This window comes from Theobroma umbraticum, unplaced genomic scaffold, assembly GCF_002168275.2.
Source record: "Theobroma umbraticum cultivar Fairchild unplaced genomic scaffold, ASM216827v3 scaffold_44.0, whole genome shotgun sequence".
NCBI classification, from domain to species: domain Eukaryota; kingdom Viridiplantae; phylum Streptophyta; class Magnoliopsida; order Malvales; family Malvaceae; genus Theobroma; species Theobroma umbraticum.
In genome coordinates this window covers 2,028,511-2,048,926 of record NW_018397255.1, presented here as the reverse complement: position 1 = coordinate 2,048,926, position 20,416 = coordinate 2,028,511, and the positions used below count along the sequence as shown (strand labels likewise).

Sequence of the window (20,416 nt, the reverse complement as noted above, 5' to 3'; positions counted from 1 at the left end):
AATTTACGTCAATTTCATAAATCTGAGATAAATTTTTAAAATATGGATAATTTGAAGCAAATAATGATACTTACAAAATAATAGTAATAGTGAAAATAATTATAGGGCATTCCATTCCTAGCTTTTGTCCTAAAGAACAAAATTGGAGGGATGCACGGCCTGGTCAATAGACAAGACTAGAACTCATGAGGACCTAATTCTACAATGGAAGCAGCAATGCAACTTGCCAATTATTTTCATGTAGTTGAACAAGGGTGATGAGACTGAACCTAGGGAGGTCCCCACATTACATCAGGAATACATTTACATGTCAAAGCATAAGGTTACATGCAGTTGTTCACACTAATCAGAAACCCGCATTTTCATTCCCTGGCCAAAGTTCACACTTGATGAAAACAGAGAAGACACTTCCTTCGCTGCCTTCATAGATACAAGTTCCTAGCTGACTAGTTGACCACTTTACAGTTCTTCCTTATCTCCCCATCTTGTCCTGTCAGCACACCAATATTGCCCATCTTCACCATTGATGCTCCAAAATCTTTCAGAAACAGGAAAGGGTACTTGTTGTAGTTGAGGACCATTGAAGCAGTTCTATTGTCTGTGCCGAGAACTTGGTCTGACTGCAAAATACCAGAACTGTTCACAATATTTTTGTAGTAGCTGTTGTCGAATTTGGTGCTGGTGACAGAATCCAAAGGAACCAAGTTGGTGTCTGAATCAACTTGATCTGGACACACGCTTTGAAGACCTTTCAGAAATGATGCGTCAAGTTCTGGATCAGGCTTGCCTGAGCCACCGAAGTTGAAGAGCCTTGATTTGAATGTGAAACATTGAGCAAAGCCAATGGTGTGAGCACCTGTGTTTGGTAATATCAAGATCCAATTTGGTTAATTAATGACATCTAGTTCTTAAAATACAGGCAATAGCAAGCAAGTTCTTATCTTATGCTAAAGCAGCAAAAGATAAGATTGAATGTTCATTTCTGTGTCTCTGGCAGAAGCACAATAGAAGTATAAATGATATAGGGAGCATACCTGATAGCACAACCACATCCTTTATATCAAGACCCTTTGAATTGAATTTTGCAATGATGGTATCTAAGGACTCAAAAGGTGATGGGAGTTCATTGGCTGCAGTCTTATTTGCTGTTCGTCCATCTCGGCGACCTAAGGGTACCGTCCAGTATGACCCGCCCGCCTTCGATGAAATATTAACAGAAGAATTAATGACATGATTCACATGAATACATGAAGGATGATAATTATATAAAGTCAAGTATAAAAGCAATGAATGATAAATGTTACTTACAAAATAAACAGCATCTCTTGCTGCAAGAGTTAAAATGTCAGAACAAGAAACGGTTGATGGGCAAGCTTTCTCCACATTGGCCTTTATATTGTCTATGACCTCATAGCCTCTAGCTGAATTTCGATTACCTAATGCATTCTTTTCCCCCACAAATGTTGAGCCAATATCGTCAAGTAAGATAGACGCATCACATCCCTGGAGATCAGACAAAGAGTTATGAAAAGGAAACCAGTAAGTGTGCAGACAAATATTGGAAATTTAAGTTATGTGCTAAACCTAGGGCTATGTCCACATTAATGGGACAGTTACTGAGTGCTTGAAATGTCCTAAATGCTATGTAAATGCTGAAGTTTGTTTCTTCTAGGCATTCTTTTCCCTATTATCATTCTGTTCTTATGGTTAGGGGAAGGGATTTGCTTTTATGCAATCCTAACAGAATAATTAGACATCACATAAAAATAGAGGACAAATTCATTACATTAACAAAACAATCATGGAAGTGAAGTCGCAAGAGAGAGGCTGCCATCCTACTATCATTAGCAATAGCTGACCAAACTCCATATCTAACGATTCTTGTGAGGTTGGGACAAGTGCTATCATAGTATTTATAATCAAGTTGACAGAACACCAGATGACTCAGGAACAAGATGTAAAACAAGCGAACAAAGGGAAGTTTGCAGGATTTGTGTTCCATATCTTGGCAGCAACACTGAAATCAAATGCTAACTAGTTTCGTAGCTCAGCAGTGGAACCAGGAGCCATTTATACACAAGTAACCAAAGGAGAATGCATTGCCCTCTTTGAATCAAGTTCTTCCAGATAGTGGGAGAGCCACCATAGAGTCTCCCTCATAGGTTTGGTACAATCCCACATAATTTCGTCAGCAATTGGAAAACTAGAATAGCTCTAAGTGGCATGATGATCCATTCCTCTAGAAAAGTTTCATTGCAGACTGCAAATTGTACTCTCAAGTTTGACTTAAGTGTCTACATTGGAAAAAAATTGGGGCTGCAAAAATTCAAAAGCATGCGAAGGTACCAAAGATAAGTCATAGGCAACAATAATTTTTTTTTCCATAAACCATATTTATATGCCGAAAGTAGCAACAGCAGTCTTGTAGTGGAAGATACACTCATAGACAGTTTAAAGGACTGGTGAAACAGATTATCAATGGAAAATTTGCATATCAGCCAGTGCCGTGCAACCAGCAATGGATAAATATTGTTCAGTGTAAGCAGGAACCCCACAACTACAGGGAAAGTGTGAGCTAGGTGGGAGTAGTTAAATGAGTGGGGGACAAAAGGACTTAGTTAACCATTATAAGAGTGGAAAAGAACAAGAATTAAAGATGAAATCGGGAGTGTTATACACGAATTGCTTTCTAAGGCAATTGAGACAAAGGAAGTCATTTCTCTATCTACTACAGAGTTGAATAGTACTTGTTTGCCACTTTTTTTTAAAGTATTTGTTTGCCACTTAATTAAGATGGCTTGTTTCAAAACCTGAACTACCATTATTTTAGATATTTAACCTTGCTATTCTTGATGTATTCTTATGCCCTTGTCATAACCTTCTGATATGAGTTCCTCTCAAAGAACTTCTAAATGTTCTTTGGAGCTCGTAAACTTGTAAGAAATTTCCCTGTGCTTTATGGAGGCCAAGCACCCATTTAAGATCTAACAAAGAAAAGAGAGAGAGAGGACCCTTTCTTGGCACAAGTTCTTCTGACCTTGTGCAATAAAAAAATGAAAGGAACAAGGGCCTCGTGGGAAAGCCTTGCTCCTCAAGTGGATATCCTTGTTCGATGATCTGGACTCTATAAATTGTCTGTCTAAATGAACTTACGTTGGTGCAACTTTTCCTTCCGCTGGTTTCTATTGAGAAACCTTAGCATTTTTCAAAAGAAGCCTCGGCCTCTCTACGTTCTTAGAAAAAGGTGGCCTTATGGAAATAGCTAGCATAGCCTTGTACTCGAAAAGTTTTGTGGTTTCGCACAGCATTTCCAGTCGGATAAAAAGAAATTAGTCCATAAATAGTGTCCCTTTCTATTTATGAGACAGTTTTCTACCATTTTTCATTTTGTTGTCCTTTCATTACAAAACCCTGTTTGACACCATTCACTTTGTAAGTTTTGAGATGTTCTGGCGAAACGTGAGCAGGCAGGACCAATGGCTAACCTACTTAAGGTTGTTCTGAAAGTTTTTCAATTACCAACCCAAACTACTTGTATATAAAGATGTTACTGCCCTCTTTCGAGCAAAAAGAGGGGGGAAAAAGGGTTAACCAATCCCCAGTATATTAGGGACAACCGGACAAAAGAATGTCTGTAAATTTGATGAGCATAACGGCTAGCACGGCTGAAACTGTTAAGTCTGTTAGGATTTTATAAAACTTTCAGATCTTCCTGGCCAAAAGTTCACCAGCTTTTAATATTCAATAGTGAATTGCAGGGGCAAGCCAACAGCTCAAGGTTTCTCCACTCAATCTGATACGTCATATTTGTTGAGTTCAATTTGCAAAAGAAAAGCCCTTGCTCTAGTTTGCTTACACTTCAATGATCAATTAATTTATTCCAAGTTGCATTCAACTTTTGGCCACAAACAATGCTCATTGACATTAACCATTAATGCCTCTCTATTTTATTTTTTCTCTTTTATATAGCTTGGAAAAAAGAGTGTGGCCATCACTAGCTAGCCTATGTCCACGACAATCTAGTTTCGCTCTCTTCGAAATTTCCATTATTTATTTCGTCCCCAAAATTCTGTATGCATTGCCCTGTGGATGGCTGTTAAATTGTGAACACGGGCCTGCATAGACAAGTCTTGGCCTTTGTATGGGACGAGAGTAAAGGATCAAGATCTCTTTCCCTAACCCCACAAATAACAAGCAATCTAAGTGGTAAAGCAATAGGCAGTCAGGAGTCAGGAACTGGGCTGCTATAAGATACCTTTTAAATTTGTACCTTTTAAATTTGAACCAAGGGCAACAAACCAACTCGTTGCCTCTAATCAAATAGTTTAATTCCCAAGAGTCATCTTCCGCCTACCAAGCTCGATGACCATCAAATCTAGTGGCTTTACACGCACCGATTTGGAGCTTGCAATAATCAGATTGAGCCAAAAGCACTTCAAAAGCCACTTTATTGACTCAATTATAAAGTGGTAAAGGAGAAGAGAAAAAGAAAATAATCCAAAAGGGTAGGAAACGAAAGAAACATCACCACCACATTGTAATAATACAAGTACTACTTCCTTTCTAAAGCAATATCCATTGTTCTTTCTTTCAGAGTCAAGAAAGGCTAGAATTATAGCGACATAAAGATGGTTATTTTCCTCTCTAAATTCTAACAAAGATTGTCACAGCACAAGTAATCGAAGCAGGTCTCCATGCAGTCATAGCAGCAAGAACAACTGCACCCTCAATAACACCGAAAAAACAAATTAAACAAACTATATATACCAAAGCCTTTGGGGAAAAAAAAGGGGCAAAAGAGAAAAAGGGTACATACCATTCATCGACAGCTTTGTCTTGTTCATCTCCTTCAACCTGGAAATTGTTGGTTGAAGTCTCTATGGATTGTGTTGCAGGTGGTTCCATTTTTGCTTGCCTGCTAAAGCTCTTTTGAGAAGATGGTTTTGTCTGGTTTTGTGTTTTTTGAGAGTTCTTGGTCTTTACGGGACAAACTGAAAGAGAAACGTGGATGGAAGAGGGATAATGTGCGTTTACTTGTTCACGTGAACGCAATTCAGCTTAGTGGAAAGAGAAGTATGAAAGTGACACCATCATTACTCTTTTAACTTTCTTTCCCCATTTTTATTGATTTTAATTGCATTTAAAGACTTAAATTGACTAAATGATGACTGGGAAAGCACTGTGAAGGTGGCTTCAATCATAGATCTAAACCATGGAATCTATCCAGCGGGGAAGACCTGAGACGAATAACACCAAGAAACTAGCAACAATGATTATTCGATGAGCCCTCTACTTAGAATGAGAATAACTATAGAATGTACTTGTTCAAAAAAAAAATAGCACAATAACGTCTGATCAATGATGACTTGATAGTCCCGAGGGTCGGCCAAGTGGTAAAATGCAAAAACTCAACATGCTGATCTTGTCTTGGTTAACCTTTTGATTCAAAGCTGACCGTTTTAACTACGGCTTATGGTCAATTTTGGTATCCCGGCGACAGCTTTTTTTTTTTCCTTCTCTATCCTTATCAATCTGCTCCCCTCTGTTTTTTTCTCAGCCAAAAAGGCAATTACGGTTTCATGGCTTATGTGGATCACACAATCACAACCTTCTCCTGGGTAAAGATTGTTGTTAAAGCATTGTTAAGAAGCTGAGTCATTAAGAAATTGGTTTTTTAGCAAAAGAAAGAGAATACATTGTGGCATGCTAAGATTTCCCGCACCTTCATTCCTCTTCAGACAGTTCACTTCTTTTTTATTGTCCCTTTATCAAGTCTTTCAGTTCCACAACTTCAAATAGTAAGTACTAATTAAGACGGGCCAACAACACAGGATACAGAGGGTGAGGCCGGCCAAGATTTGGGGGTTAGGAGAATGGTATATGCCTAACTTAAACCTTCTAAAATCTACTAATTCATTCGACTCCATATTTACATGGAGATGAGAACGCCACCTTATGTTAAATATACATGAAAAAAGAGCTTTCTTAATTTCGGAAGCTCTAAAAAAATATTACTAGTATACAAAAACCTGATTCAGGATGTGCTTCCAGGATGAAAAGCCTACAGGAACTTCAACGAGGCATTGATGACACATTGGGTAAGGAGCTTTTAGTTCAGCTCTCCATTGCCACAAATCAGACAGCACCTTTTGAGGTCACCTTCGCAATGCTTCAAGCTGCCTTATCAGCAGAACCCTTGAAAATAATGTACAGTGCTTCTTCCTCTCCTCAACATCATCTGAAAGTTTGGTTCTTCTTCGACTCCTGGTTGATAGACACATTAATGGTACCGGAAGGATTGGGATGATAAGTATTTTGACCTGAGCGTGGAGGAGACAAACTAGGAAGAGCCTCAAGGGTTGAACGAGGTGAATAACGTGGGGCCATTGTTAAGTCGGAAGTCTTGTAATGAGATCGCTGTGCAGTCTCACTGGAGAAAAAGAATAATGCGTGAAGCTGGAGTGGACAGTGAAGAAAAAAGTAAAGTTTACCAACTTGATTCAATTCAGCAGTCAGGTTATGCAAATTCCAAAGAGGCTAAGGTCAAAGGAAATGCAGAATGTAACTCTTACCCGTCAGGAGTCACAGATTTTGAACTTCGCAAGCTTTGCTGAACTGGCAATTGATCCAGTTTAAATTCAGATCGCTCTCTTGGACTAAGGGGAATATCCTGCAAAAATTAAACCAATTATAAGATAAACCATTAGATGCGAGCAGCAACAAAAGGGGAAGTATTCTTATGTACCATGGACTTTTTTCCATTAAATGATGAGGCGCTCGATGAGGCAGCCGACTGTGGTGAGCTTTTCACAAATCTATGTTCTAATAACATGCTTGCAGATGGTCTCTCTGCTGGATTTCTTCGGAAGCAGCAGCGTAGGAAATCCTTGCCCTCAGGTGATAATGTTTCGGGTATGGGAGGAGTATCCCTCATCACTTTAAACATAGCTGCAGCCTGCATTAACAAAAAGAAAGTAGAGAAATTGGCAATGGCTCTTATTTAACAACAAACCAGACCAAGCAATTGAACTTGTCCTTGTCACGCAGACAATCAAGGCACTCTTAGGTCTTAATGATTGCTGGACAAGTAAGGCCATTCAGCACAATCTAACTGGTACACAATGTACAAGTATTTGCATTATGAGAAACACAGAACACAACTTTTTGTTCTTTTTTTTTTTCTCTAATCTAATGCCATGGTGAAAAGTTGGACTGTAGAAGATTTCTCCAATGCTCGGCATGATCAATAAAGTTAATTAAGAAACATCAGGTGCTTACCCCTTCATACTCACTCCATGGTGCTTTACCGGTGAACATTTCGATAATTGTACAACCCAAACTCCATATATCAACAGCTAGAGCAAGATCAGAACTGTTATCTTTCTGCATCACAGCTTGCATGAGCTGCAGGGAAATGAATGATGTCAGTATGCTTAAACTACAGACCATCATGTATTGATATAGTGGCGAGATGGTACCTCTGGAGCCATCCAGTATGGGCTTCCTTTCAAAGAAAGATCAGCTCTTTGTCCACTAAGCTGTGCAACAAATGAATCCAAAATTATTCAAGCTAAAGCAGAAAGAAAGTAACTAGCAAAGACCTGGAAGCAAGATGTCCTGGAGGAAAATAATTCATGCAGCCACCCCAAAATTGGAGCCAAGGCTAAGTATGAATTCCAGGGAAATTAAGGATGTTGCAACAACAAGAAATGAAAGGCAAATTATGATGATGATAATGACACATCTGCCACTCCAAAGCTAATCAACTCCAATTTTTCACAGCTTGTCACTGCAACAATTAAATACTCATAGTACACAATAGACCATCCTTCTTCTTATTCTGTTATTTTGGCTTAAAATCTAATTATGGTCCTGGACAAGGCCTTACCACTTTGAAAGCAAGTACATTTGCTAATACAGCATTTGATGTCTCCAAGACCAGAGAATATACTTGCAAGCAAAGAAAATGAAGAGTTAAAGAATTCATTCAAAGACTACATAGCTTTAATTCTGCCAGCACATGCCAGGTGTTGCAACTTCACACAAGAACAGTTATAATCTCCCTTCTAACTTCATGTGTGCCTATGTCAATTTACATCCCCACTTCTTTTATTAAAACATCCAAGAAAGGACTACAGTTGACGAGATGGATTGCAATGAATTTCTTTTTCCTTTAACTTATTTATTGTTGTGTGCGGATAGATGGGTGGACATCAACTCATAAAAGATCCTATGGCTACAAATTTACATGCCTTATCTGTGACTAGCTTGTATCCAAAGAGAAGGGGAAGACATGAAACTTACATGTTTGGACATCCCAAAGTCAGCAAGCTTGACAACTCCAGATGCATCAACAAGCAAATTAGCCCCTTTAATATCCCTAAATAGAACAGGTAAACAGCATCCTAAGCAATTAACAATTCATACGAGAATAGTAAAATAGGTTCTTTCCTTTCCTTAAACTACTAGTGTTTTTGTGCTTAAAATTTGAATTAGAACTTAAATGTAGACATCATTCACTTTTATACTCAAACTGGCTATTGTAAGGTGCATGCCAAGCCTTACTTTAACCCATAAATCAGCACTGCGCTTTGTACCTGTGGATTGTCTTTGTGCTGTGCAGGTAAGCCAGCCCAGAAAGAATATGGCGTGTAAAATTGCGAACAACAGATTCTGTTATGGCACCACAGTGATCACGAGCATATTTATTAATTGAACCAGGATGAACATATTCCAGATATATATAGAACTTGTCTTCAACCTACATATGCATAATTTGATTTCCTTAATCAAAGTCCTTCAGATAATAAGTGGAGCTAGAAGAAGGGGTGAAGTCCTAAACATGCCAGTGGTGTATTACTTACAATTTCGCTACCATAATACTGCACTATATTTGGATGCTTGAGTTGGCTAAGAACCTTGATCTCCTGCAATGGAAGGAAGTAGGTAGGAAGGCAATAAGAAACCAGCAGTAGGTAGTTATTAAATTCTCACTCTTCTCTCTCTAGAGCGAAGAAATGTAATATTTGCTATAGAAATACCTGCTCTAGTTGCTTTATACACTCTGCAGATTTTGGGTCATCAGGAAATATCTCAACTTCCTTCATTGCACATAAAGCTCCTGTTTCTCTGTCAGAAACAAGAAGCCAGTTTTTTGGTCAGTTAGCAAGAGTCCAAGAGAAACAATTGCAAAGATACATAGACCTTGTATACCTGTTGCTGGCAACGTAAACACTTCCAAATGTACCACGCCCAATAAGCTTGCCTTTTTGCCATTGACAATTCATTGGCAACGGCTCTGGTTTAGTTGTAACTTGAGGAATAAGAGCTGATGGAGAAGCCATGGCTGCTCCTGGAGGAAGAGGTAGCGGATGAACATTGATAGGGCAACTATTTTCAGGTCGGGATGATGAGATCTCAAGTGACAACCTATGATGTATTGGTGAAGCGGATCCACTTTGGCTTCTATTCTTTCGTTGAGGACTTCTATTCGGTGGACTGTGAAGCGGAGTATTATCAGTGCTAAATGCAGTGTAATCATAGAATGCTGGGGGAGGAAGCCCTGGAACATCCAATGTTGCCATCTCTGGTGCGGACCAGACTTGATTTCCTGTAGGAACCATGTAGTGTGGAAACAGGTCACCAGTACTCGTTCTGTGCGGGCTAATTACAGGACTGGTGAAAGGACTCGTAGGAGCACTCCTAATAGGAACATTCACCCTAAACTCATCCCGAGAACTATCCCCTCTATTTACTTCTTGATGTAATACCTTAGAGGGTGATCTTGTCTCAATGTGCTCTACCCTCTTCCTTGCGTCACGAGAAGCAAACATACTGTAATAGGAGAATTGACAAACTATCAATTATTGAAAAACCAGTAAAAGAAGTAATCCAAATATCTACAATGACTACAAATATAAAAACTAAAACTGCTCTATCAAAACAAAAGGCTCATTTTATTACAGCAGCACTGTCAAGATATAAAGAACAAATCCACACATGAAATAAGCGTAAAATTTTCAGATTGTGCATTCAGAGATTATCAATTAAATAATATTGTAATTATGAGTAAATCATCCTCTAGCTCATACTTTGTTTCTAAAATCAGCAAAATTACCACACGGAATATCACTAATTACTATCGTTAAAAATAAAATATCAAATGATTCAAGGAAAGAAAATTAAGATATGCTAATAATTTCGAAAATAAAAAAAGTAAAAAGAAATCATTTCGTTCCTTCATTGCAATTTTAAATTACATAATAATTACAAAATCCTATTTAAAATTATAACCTATTGCATCAATTAAGGAAGGATCAAGAGCTTTTTTTAATTAAATGTTAATTAAAACTAAGAACTGAGAAGAAAAAAATCACCTTGAATTCGAAGGCGTTCCATCTGCTTTTTCTCTATCTCTATCCTCTAAACCTTTACCATGTCCAACCTCACTCGGCGACGGCAACCGCTGATCCCCGTCTACTTCGGGAACCGGAAGCGGAAGCGGCAACGGCACTGCCAACGCCGACGATGTTGTCCTCGAAGCCGGAGCCGGAGCCGACGATGACAATGGAGTATCATAAGCACTGGGCGACTTGGACAGCGGCGCCGCCACCTCCTTCGCCGGCGAAACCTCCTGGTCGCTGAGACGCCTCAGCTCCCTTTGCCTCATCAGCTTCGGCCCCGCAATGCGAAACCCCAAGTAATTGTGACGAGATTGATTACGCTGATTACTATCATGATTATTAGTAGTAGTATTATTATTATTATCTTGCAAATGTTTCCCGGGAGAAGTTGCCGGCGTGGCGGCTGTGGAAGAAGAAGAAGAAGAGAAGGAAATATTTTGAAGCCAACGCATGGCTAGAAATCATTCTAAGTTAAAAAAAAAAACAAAGAAATCAAATTCCCAAAATGAAAGAATTCGAAATGAAAATTCCGAACAAAAAAAGGAGAGGAAAACCCATGAATCTAGGTCTGAAAAGAACAAAAATGTATGGATAACAAACGGACGATGATGTTCCGAGGATTGGATGGGAACGGAGCATTGGATGTTGGGATACCGGTTTTTTTATGTTTTGTCTAAAACAACGCGGTTTACAACAGAAGCCATTTAGCTTTTAAGGAGGTCAATAAAGTCAAGAGCCTCTTGCTTTTTTTCCACTTCTTTTGTCTTTTCTCTTTTCTTCCCCAATTTTTTATTTATAATTTTTTATTGGATTTGTTTTAGGAGAGAGAGTCACAGAAATTTTTTTTTTTTTCTGTTATTTGGGTAAGGCGTGAATTTCCGTTGCACGAAGTGGTTGTTGGATTAGTTGAGGATTTGCTTTAGTTTTTTTAGCGTATGTCGACCCTGTTTTACAGTACCAAAAAACTGACGTGGCAATCATGATGCTTAATTTACGTAAAACTGAATTACCGAATTTATGCCTAATGAATTTTTTTTTTTGTGGTTTTACATTCTACAATTAAAAGTAAGAAAAACAAAATCCAACATTTATAGCTTTATTGGCAATAATATAACCGATTTGTTATTATCGTTGAATTTAACTACAAATATAATCTAATAAAAATAATATGAAATTTGGAAAGAAAAAAAACATCTATTGTACTCTTAATTTTAAAAATTGATGGCAATCTCAATACTGATTCAATCTAAAATATTTTTTTTTAAAAAATAAGATTTCAAATTTAAAATTAAGAAATAACTGTCTTTACTTCTTAATCAAAGCTCATCAGTTTTATTGACATCAAGTTAATGTAAGTAGATAATAAATACCAATCTGTTTGTCAAAAGTGTTAGAACACTAAACTGAAAACTTAGAAATTGGCTTCAAGACGTGTATCAATGCCACTGTCCTTAAGGTTTTATTCGCCCCCACTTGTAGTGTGCAAAAGAGTTACCAACATATAAACCTCGAAGATACAATGAAGCCCAGTGATTGATAGCATTTTGCACTGACGAAATCAATCTACTGAGCACTCACCGGAGTATAACAAGATTATCAAACTTCTATAATATTTTTTCTGCAGGAAAATAGTATAGAAGAAAACTTGGAAGATGTTTGAGGAAGAAGAAGGAGAGATATTACTGTTTTTTTTTTTATTTTCATTGGATAAGGAGGGTCATCTTTTATAGGCATAGATGCCTGTTCTCAACAGATACTATTTGTGTATGTTTCAAAGAGTTGCTTCTGTTGGTCTTTTCCAACAGATGTGACTCTTTTCTTATTTTATAGTGTCTATTGATTTAATTTTCAACAGACACAATCCTTTTTTTAATTCCCAACAGTCACAACTTTCTTTCTATTTCAATATGAAACCATATTTTTATTTGAAAATGTCTAACAAAAAGAGAAAAGACCAAATGAGTACTACAACTTGATTATGTCACTGATAAATCATTAATTGCTAAATGCATTTTTCAGGAAAATAGAAAAAAATAAAAAAAAGAGTAGGTATACCTTTTAAAAAAATAATTGACCCTACCATTTCAATTAAGAAAAGTTGAAGAAAAAAACAAAGAACAAGTTGTGTTATATATTTATCTCTATATATATCTATGTTGACGCCATGTTTCATATCCATTAAGAAGATAGATGAACAAGATCAGCATGGGCTTGGATCCTGATACCGACATGTTTGCCAGAAAAGAGGAGAATGAATCCTCTCGATCGATTTGAATAGTCAAATAAACAAGTAGAATTTTGTTCTTCCGAATTTGATCAACCTTGTTCCATATGCTAATTGCAGACAAATCGGTATAATAAACTCTGTTTAGAATTTGAGTTTGGACCCTTTGTTCCTCAGGGAAGACCTGCGTCATTACTTTTCGAAGATGCTTCAATGACCACTCCAGTTTATTGCTGATAGCGGTGAATTAGTGGTAATTCAATCATTTGATGAATTTTAAAAAAAATGCAGACCAATTCCAAAAAGTGTGATTATTCCAACTCCCAAGTTCCAATAATTGCATTTGCATACAATTGGTTTTTGGATAAGATAAATTAAGAAGAAAAGAAAATCAAAGGTTTATTATTTATCTTTTTTGTCCTTCATTAGCAAATCGAAATCTTGGAATCCACATAAGAAATGAGAGTCAGATTTCAAAGTCTTGTCTAGTTAAGAATAGAAAACAGGCATTAGCAGAAGTAATAATTTATTACTATATACAGAGAGCAGGAAGAGGTGGATGACCAGACTTGGTCCTACTCTTTACATCCATTTTCATCATTAATAAATGGAAAAAAAAAAGACATTAAATTTTTTTTGTTGTTATTTTGTTTCCTACGTAAAGCTACACTGTAGTCGAAGAAAACAACAATGAGCAGCTATAAGACCAAGTCACACTCTACTTGGCAGAGTGCCGTTTGGCAAGTTCAACGGTCAAACATTCAACGGAGTTACACGGGCAGAGGAAGAAAGGGCCTTTGTCTTTTGGGACGCGTCGCCTTTGTAAGGCTTCCTTAAAAGTTTGACTCTCAAAGATACAAACGCTTTGAGCAGCCCTCGATTTGCGAGAAAACTCCAAAACCGGGAAACGGGGTTTCGGCCAAAATAGGAGACTTGAAAACCATTATTGTCCATATACATTTTTAATTTTTATTGACTGAGGCTTAGGATTCTGGTTTTTAATTACAGCTTGTCAACTAAAAAGCGACAAAAGTTAATTAAAAGACAACAATTTTCAACCTGAGGGGTACGAAGCAGACAGTTGCAGTAACTTCTTCCTAAGATAATGCTACTGCCTGAACGTAAAGTGCAAGAAAGAGTCATACTTGTCTCTAATACCAAGTCTAACTTCAGCAGGTCGCCACCTCCCAGTCGTGGCAATGGAATGGAAGGGTCGAGTTTACTTGCAGGCAAGAGAGAAAGAAGGAATAGGTTGCTTGAAGATATTATATCCGGTGGAATATGGGTATTCTATAACTAGCTAGTCAGCCATGAGCTGCCGACATATTTTGGCAGAGGAAAGTCTTTTGAAGGAAAATGGAAGACAGTCCTTAACTAGGTGGACAGCCATGGACAGCCGACATCTTTTGCTTGGCTGAGAAAAGTCCTAAGAATGCCTATGTTAGAAATGAATAGAAGCTCGGAAAATCTTAGTGCTCTCAAATCTCACCAACCACAGAAAAAATTAAACCACCATTTGGTCAGTTTCGAGCTTCCATCCCTAGAGATAAGATAGCATCAACATTCAACAAATCATAAACAAATATGTAGTGAACAAAATTTTCATTGTCTGAATCTATACTCTGTCTAACCAGTGGCAGAAAACTATTCAAATTCTGCATTCTACAATCAATAGACTAACCATTTCACAGGAACCACCTCCCCTTAATATTATACTTCGAAACAAGGTTTGAAACAGTTAAAGGAATCGATACAACATGCCAGTGATTCCATTCAAGAGTACTAAAGAAAACCAGCACTGTCTGATTAAACTCTTAAATGTTAAATTCCTGATCACTTGGGAAATCTCAAAGCACCACCTCAAGAAATATCAGACTTATTCTTGAAAAGCTTTTATCTTGTGAGTTATGCATCACCAAATTTGAAAGTCAAATTCATGCTTCTATAGCTATACCTTCGTGGGCTCTGGGTTTTCAAAATTTGTCGCCACAATCTTACATATAGGCATGCTTTCATTCTTGCTTAGAAGCTTCAAGGATGGATGAACCTCAACATCATGCATTAACACTCTATCACCAATATCTAATTTGCTTACATCCACCTCAATCTTTGGAGGAATGTGTTCCGCTGGGCATAGATACTTCAAACTAGTTCTTATCCTATTCAAAAAGCCACCTGTTACGGCATTAAAGTATCATCAAATAATGTTTGGCAATGACAAATTATATTCAGGTTGTCCAAGACTTCAATGAGATAAAGCAGGGGCAAAATCATATGAGAGATATCTGAGCAATCCCACATTTACATAACAAGGGTAATGATGGTAAAAAGAAGTTCAACAAGTGTTTCTCCAAACATGAAAGCAAGCATTAGAATGAGGAAACCAGCAAGAATTCCTGTTTGTCTGCTTTATGTGATACTTCCTAACCAGAAAAGAAGGGTATAGAAAGGCAATTATAAAATGGTATTGCCTGTTTGATTCCTTATGCATTGTTGCTTGCACCCAGACATAAGGGAAGGTAACAGCATTTAATTGAAGCAATAATATGAAAAGCCAGGGAAGACAATTAAGCTGCAGAAGATGAGCAACAAAGGAAGTGGATAACAATGAGCAAAGCTCCAAGAATATGTAAGGTTAAAGATAGTGTGTCATAAATTCCATAAAATAAAGAGGCAGTTTCAACCATGCCTTATGCCTAATACTTGGATTTTTGCATTCTACTGGCCAAGCATTTAGCCCTAGACTTATTAAACCTGTCATTAGGACTCTTTTCTGTATTCACGTTTGTTGCAAAAGTATACCTGAAACAGATAAGAAGTTGGAAAAAAAAAAAACTCTCGGAAAAAATATCAGACCATTAATAACAGACCTCTAGAAAAATGTAACTCATAAACATCAGAAGTTTCAACATTATTTAACATATATATGCAAGAAGATGCCCAGGGACATGCATACACCAGAATATTTTAAAAAAAAAAAAACAACAAACATCAATCTCTACAGGCTAAATCACATCTGTATTTTTAATTTTTCTAGATATTCATTATAAAATGAAACCGGTTATTTAGTCTCAAGAAACGAGAAGCACCATGTTAAACCATGTATCATGTGAGCATTGCCCTCTATGAAGAAAATCACAAAGTAAGACTTCATAAAACATACTGGCTTCACTATCTTTCTATGTAAATGTTTAAAACATCAAAATAGATTCCTAACTATTTCCATAGTTTTTTTTAACCAACAATTTCAAATAGTTAACAAACATAAGATTCTCACCTAAATGGAGCAATGAACAGAAGTAATTTCCATATAAAATTTAAATCATGCATAACCTTAATCAAACCATGCTTAAATGGGGCAATGTTTAATAAATTTTACCTTTCTTAAGACCAGGGCAATCCTCTTCTCCTTTGAAAACAACAGGCACATCAACCTTCAACTTACTCCCTTCATCCGCCCAAACAAACACCAAATTCAATATCTTCCCACTCTCCTCATCCCTATGAATCTATAAAACACGCCAAAAACAAAATTTGAAGCTGGGTAACAATAATAGCTGATAAACCAAGAGAAAAAAAGGTAAAAAACTTGCCTTGATGGGTAACACTCTCCCAGATTCAAGTAAGACCGAAGACCCGGAACCGGCCCGGATCTGAAGCGGGAACGTGGTGGAACAAAAGAAAGGGCGTTGTACGGACTTGAGGATGGCTTGAATCTGCTTTCTTTCGGTAGTCAAAAGTTGTTTCCTGGATGGGGAACGGTTGGCGGGGCTTTTTTCGAGCAAGCCTTGAGAGAAAACCACGGCCGGAATTCTACCTTGGCCTCGGTCACGCGTGGAGACACGGTTTCCGGTGCATTCTCGAGGAATGGCTTGGATCGTGTGGTAATGGTGGGAGTTCCCGGTCGGGGTTTGGACCACCGTTTTCAGGCCGCGCCACAACCTGGACATTGGGTGGGTTTTTCCCGAAGCAGGATCGAAACCGTTATGGATATTGCCGGAGGGGGTTGCTGACAGTTGCTCTGTCTCTGGAGCTTTGCGAAATGAGGGTTTTGTGGACGGTTAGGGACGGCGTGGGGTTTAAGAATTTGGGCCGAGGTTTGGGCTTTTTTGTTGGGCAAGGGTTAGGAAACTGTGGGAACAATTTGTGTCCGAACTTACAAAACAAAAGATCCAAGTTAGCCCAATGAACATTTTCTTGTACCCAATGGGCTAATTCATTGATTAGGTGTCTTGGCCCATCAATGGTTCGTTTTATTAGAATTTTATCCATTTTTTACTTAGTTCAATGATCATCCCAACATCCATGTTCATCTATACATGCTGATTACATCAACTTTTTGTTAACAGCTTATTGATTTAGATCATTGATTTAGGAGTGATCTAATTCTCATCTAAAAAAATGAAATAATTTAATTAATACCAATATAAAATAATCTGTAAAATTAATTGTATTTAATGCTATCCCCTTAATATGTGAACTAAAAACTTGCCTCCTCTCAAACTTTTAACTGGTTTACATCATAAAATTTTACCATTTCTAAATAATATTCATTTGTACTAAACTCAAAACAAATTTTGTTCTTCCTCTTTACTTTTTTTTTTAAATGTTTTGAAATTATTATTTTTTAACTATTACAATATGATTGTAGTATTAAGATCATTTTATTGATCTTAAAAATGACACCAAAAGCTATCTAAACTAAACGACGGTACCCAACTTGCCACCAAAAGAAGAAAACTAGAAAATTGTTATGGTCCCTCAAAATAACCTGCAAATTATGAAGTCACACTCGAACATTTAATTTATTAAATAGTGTATAATTCTCTTTATTTAAAAAATAAAATTTAAATAATTTTTCCTAAATAAAAAAAAAATTGCAAAGTATGAAGTCAATGTTACTTAACAAAAATGGAAGTTTGTTGGCCAACCAAAGGTGTGAAACCTGCACCAGGCAACCACTTGAGGTTTTAGTTTAAGTTGCAGCACCAACCAAAATGCTTGCAGTCCTCAGAGATTAATTGTTGCCAGTTTTAGTTGTATTGTATCGTGATATTCTTCAAGTTTCTAACTTCTAACCACTCGGAAGAAATACCATCTCCCTCCTTTGAGTATCCAATGAATGTTAACATAAGGGTTCAAGCTCTGCAATATCTTGAACCCTTTTTTTATTATTATTGTTTGCACTTGAATGTTCTTCAACTTTCTTCTTTATAACATTATTGTACCCTTTTCTCAGAGATTGGTGCAACAGTTTTTCTGGGCAACAATGATACAACAAGGAGGTAACGGTTCACCCTAGCGGCAAGCAAGGATAAAAAAAAAGAAGAAAGGCTAAAAAAGCAGCAGTTCCCCACGAATTCAATCATAATAGGTGTTAGATTTTACGTTAATCAAAGCTCTTGTGCCGACATTCATTGGATGTATTTGTGAATTTGACTTGCTACCTGCAGACATGTAATCTTAAAGAAATTCGACGGAGTCGCCATCCCAGACCAAAAGGTTAGATTAAGACTTGGTTTAAGTCTTGATATGGTTTAGAAAATGGTTAAAATTAATATTTATATAAAAAAAATTAATTAGATTGTTTAGCGTACTAATTAAACTAGATTTTAGTTATTAGATGAGATCATTTGATTAATGATGAAGAATCTTTTCTAAGAAAACTTTACAATTCAATCCCATTTCTCACGTTCATTTGCATTATCTTATACTACAAATTGACTTCAAATTATCACAGAAAAATCTTATCTAACCTGTGAAATGCAATATATCTAATCTAAACTCCACTAATATCGTAATATTAAATTAATTTGTTTAGACAAGAATATTTATTTCATTATCAATTGGAAAAGGTTGAGAAAAATGTGTGATTTTGAGACGAAATCACTTCTCGTATCAGAGTTAAAGCCAGTGAAGCACGCATTTGAAAAGAGAATCCTTGAAGCCACCATCAAATCCTCTCCCCTTTTGTTTCATCATCTGACTAAATCTTTTACCTAACAATCGAACAGAATACCAATGGCATTGGCGTTTTGTGATGCTGGGAAAACACCCTTTTGTCTGCTCTCAGTATTTTTTTCTACGGTAAGCCGCACGCGGTAGCCTATTCTGGACAAAACCCCAACATCTGCTTTAGGTGTATTACCACAATCTGTTCACACCCATGTCAGCCACCACACTGAAATGAAAAAGAAAGGATAAATCCACCTTTTTTTTTTTGATAACATTTAATGGGTATCTTTTATTCAGATGTACCTAAGTATTCGATCAGATTATATTAAGTACGAGTATTTTATATTTGGGTTTATAAATTTAATTGCTTTTTAAGAAAATAATATCTGAATTCTTTAGCCTTAATTACTGCATGAGACATTTTATCCGAATGGTTAATGACAGTTCAGTTTTAAACCATTTTCTAGGAAGAGAGTGAGTGTGGGGACAGAATTCAAAGGGGGGAATTTCCAGGTGAGTGATGATGAGTGGAGAAAGCATTTAACAATAGCAGACAGATTGAATGGTGGCATCAGAATATTCATGTCAATGTATTTAATTAAAATAGTTATTTTCGGCCGGGCATTCTATGTCAAATCCATGCACGTGATGAACTTCCTACCAGCCCATGAGAAGTCAACATGGAAAAAGAGAACAAGATTTAAAAAGAAATTGAAATGAGAGAGAAAAAAACAAAGTAAAGGAACAAAAAGCCTGAATAAAATACTGCAGTGGAAAAGATGGAGACAAAATGGCTGACTTGCATGCAGCTCAGTCCCTCAACCTGGCCCTCAAACAGGTCATTATCCTAACTATCATCAGGTGCCCCTTTGATGAATGCCAAGTATGAATGTATAATTCAGGCCTTGTGGTGGTTGAGAATGATGTTTTGTTTGCAATGCTCAAGGTGAAGATTTCTTTAATTGATCATGAAATACTTCAATGGGGTTGAGCAGAATATATTTGACTTTCAGGCAATTATACAAATCTTCAGTCCACCATTAATATCTACATAAATTAATTAGTAATACAAATAATGAACAGCAATTCACACTTCTCAATTATTCTTCCTCATTCTTTCTTCATGAGCTTATTAGATGGAGCAATGCCATCTAATTTTTTTAATTAAACTCTCACAATTAATGGCAGAGATTGAGATTGGTTTTACAGTTGTAGACAACCCTTTTCTGCGGCTCTTAATATAGATATATATTTGCATCTTAAAATAGAAACCAAGTAATGGCCCCCATATGATGTGATGGGGCATTGCGATTTACCAATAACCCAAGTCTAAAAAGAGAAAAAGAAAGTAGCAAAGTAGAAGCAAAGGCAAAGACCAAACAACTGTCAATTTAAATTAGATTGGAAGAATGGAATGGTAATAGTAAATATCATGAAAACAGTAAATGAAGACAAAGAGGAAGCAGCTGATATCAGTATCACTCCAACCCACACACACACACACACACACACAAAAATCTGTACCAGAGAGGGAGAGAGAAAGATATAAGGGTACTACAATAAATGGAATGAATCCCTGTGCACGCAATTGCTCACCAACACACTGGACCTATCTGCCTAATGGCACTCTGGGTGGAGTCAGTGGTCGCACCGCATCACCCCGCAGCTGCTGATGCAGCTGCAGCCAGGCGCCAGACCACTGCTCACTCACTCACTCACTACTAACCATCGAACCACTCTCTGTCTCTCTTTCTCTCTCTCTCTCTTTTCCTTCTTATTTCCTTTTTGTCCCCCTTCCATGAGTCGCATTCGTGGGTTCCACTACTATTATTTC

At 37.1% G+C, this 20,416-nt stretch overlaps 3 protein-coding genes across 5 annotated transcripts; all 3 read right to left on the bottom strand.

Annotated features, from left to right (window-relative positions):
- Window positions 1–162: 162 nt before the first annotated feature.
- LOC110409430 (peroxidase 10-like) lies at window positions 163–2,067 on the bottom strand. The gene is made up of 4 exons (XM_021418771.2): window positions 1,787–2,067; window positions 1,309–1,503; window positions 1,035–1,197; window positions 163–856 (listed from the first exon to the last, which is right to left on the bottom strand). Exons 1-4 carry the CDS (start codon window positions 2,000–2,002, stop codon window positions 447–449), a joined length of 984 nt encoding a protein of 327 aa, XP_021274446.1. The 5' UTR covers window positions 2,003–2,067; the 3' UTR covers window positions 163–446.
- A 2,426-nt stretch (window positions 2,068–4,493) lies between these two features.
- MAPKKK5 (mitogen-activated protein kinase kinase kinase 5) lies at window positions 4,494–11,095 on the bottom strand. 3 transcript variants are annotated; one of them, XM_089785765.1, is made up of 12 exons: window positions 10,377–11,094; window positions 9,214–9,834; window positions 9,042–9,129; window positions 8,865–8,927; window positions 8,598–8,761; window positions 8,305–8,380; window positions 7,479–7,538; window positions 7,279–7,404; window positions 6,746–6,955; window positions 6,573–6,670; window positions 4,817–6,430; window positions 4,494–4,725 (listed from the first exon to the last, which is right to left on the bottom strand). In XM_089785765.1, the coding sequence occupies exons 1-11, from the start codon at window positions 10,853–10,855 to the stop codon at window positions 6,235–6,237; spliced, it is 2,181 nt and encodes a 726-aa protein (XP_089641891.1). In that variant the 5' UTR covers window positions 10,856–11,094; the 3' UTR covers window positions 4,494–4,725; window positions 4,817–6,234. The 3 variants fall into 3 exon arrangements, with proteins under 3 accessions (XP_089641891.1, XP_021274447.1, XP_021274448.1); XM_021418772.2 differs by having other exon boundaries at window positions 4,494–4,718; XM_021418773.2 differs by lacking the exon at window positions 4,494–4,725 and having other exon boundaries at window positions 6,253–6,456; window positions 10,377–11,095.
- A 3,119-nt stretch (window positions 11,096–14,214) lies between these two features.
- Window positions 14,215–16,665, bottom strand: LOC110409196 (Ribosomal protein L25/Gln-tRNA synthetase, anti-codon-binding domain-containing protein). Its single transcript, XM_021418466.1, has 3 exons — window positions 16,221–16,665; window positions 16,007–16,136; window positions 14,215–14,802 (listed from the first exon to the last, which is right to left on the bottom strand). Exons 1-3 carry the CDS (start codon window positions 16,575–16,577, stop codon window positions 14,576–14,578), a joined length of 714 nt encoding a protein of 237 aa, XP_021274141.1. The 5' UTR covers window positions 16,578–16,665; the 3' UTR covers window positions 14,215–14,575.
- Window positions 16,666–20,416: the final 3,751 nt, after the last annotated feature.

What these genes read in the sequence shown, in the direction of transcription:
- LOC110409430 (XM_021418771.2), bottom strand. Translation starts at nt 2,002, where the DNA reads ATGGAACACAAATCCTGCAAACTTCCCTTTGTTCGCTTGTTTTACATC. An exon ending in CAAGAGATGCTGTTTATTTT is followed by an intron (nt 1,198 to 1,308) that starts GTAAGTAACATT and finishes ATTTCATCGAAG; the next exon opens with GCGGGCGGGTCATACTGGAC. An exon ending in GGATGTGGTTGTGCTATCAG is followed by an intron (nt 857 to 1,034) that starts GTATGCTCCCTA and finishes TACCAAACACAG; the next exon opens with GTGCTCACACCATTGGCTTT.
- MAPKKK5 (XM_089785765.1), bottom strand. Translation starts at nt 10,855, where the DNA reads ATGCGTTGGCTTCAAAATATTTCCTTCTCTTCTTCTTCTTCTTCCACA. An exon ending in GTTTACGTTGCCAGCAACAG is followed by an intron (nt 9,130 to 9,213) that starts GTATACAAGGTC and finishes TGTTTCTGACAG; the next exon opens with AGAAACAGGAGCTTTATGTG. An exon ending in AGTATTATGGTAGCGAAATT is followed by an intron (nt 8,762 to 8,864) that starts GTAAGTAATACA and finishes ATGCATATGTAG; the next exon opens with GTTGAAGACAAGTTCTATAT.
- LOC110409196 (XM_021418466.1), bottom strand. Translation starts at nt 16,577, where the DNA reads ATGTCCAGGTTGTGGCGCGGCCTGAAAACGGTGGTCCAAACCCCGACC. An exon ending in GGAGAGTGTTACCCATCAAG is followed by an intron (nt 16,137 to 16,220) that starts GCAAGTTTTTTA and finishes CGTGTTTTATAG; the next exon opens with ATTCATAGGGATGAGGAGAG. An exon ending in TTGCCCTGGTCTTAAGAAAG is followed by an intron (nt 14,803 to 16,006) that starts GTAAAATTTATT and finishes ATGCCGTAACAG; the next exon opens with GTGGCTTTTTGAATAGGATA.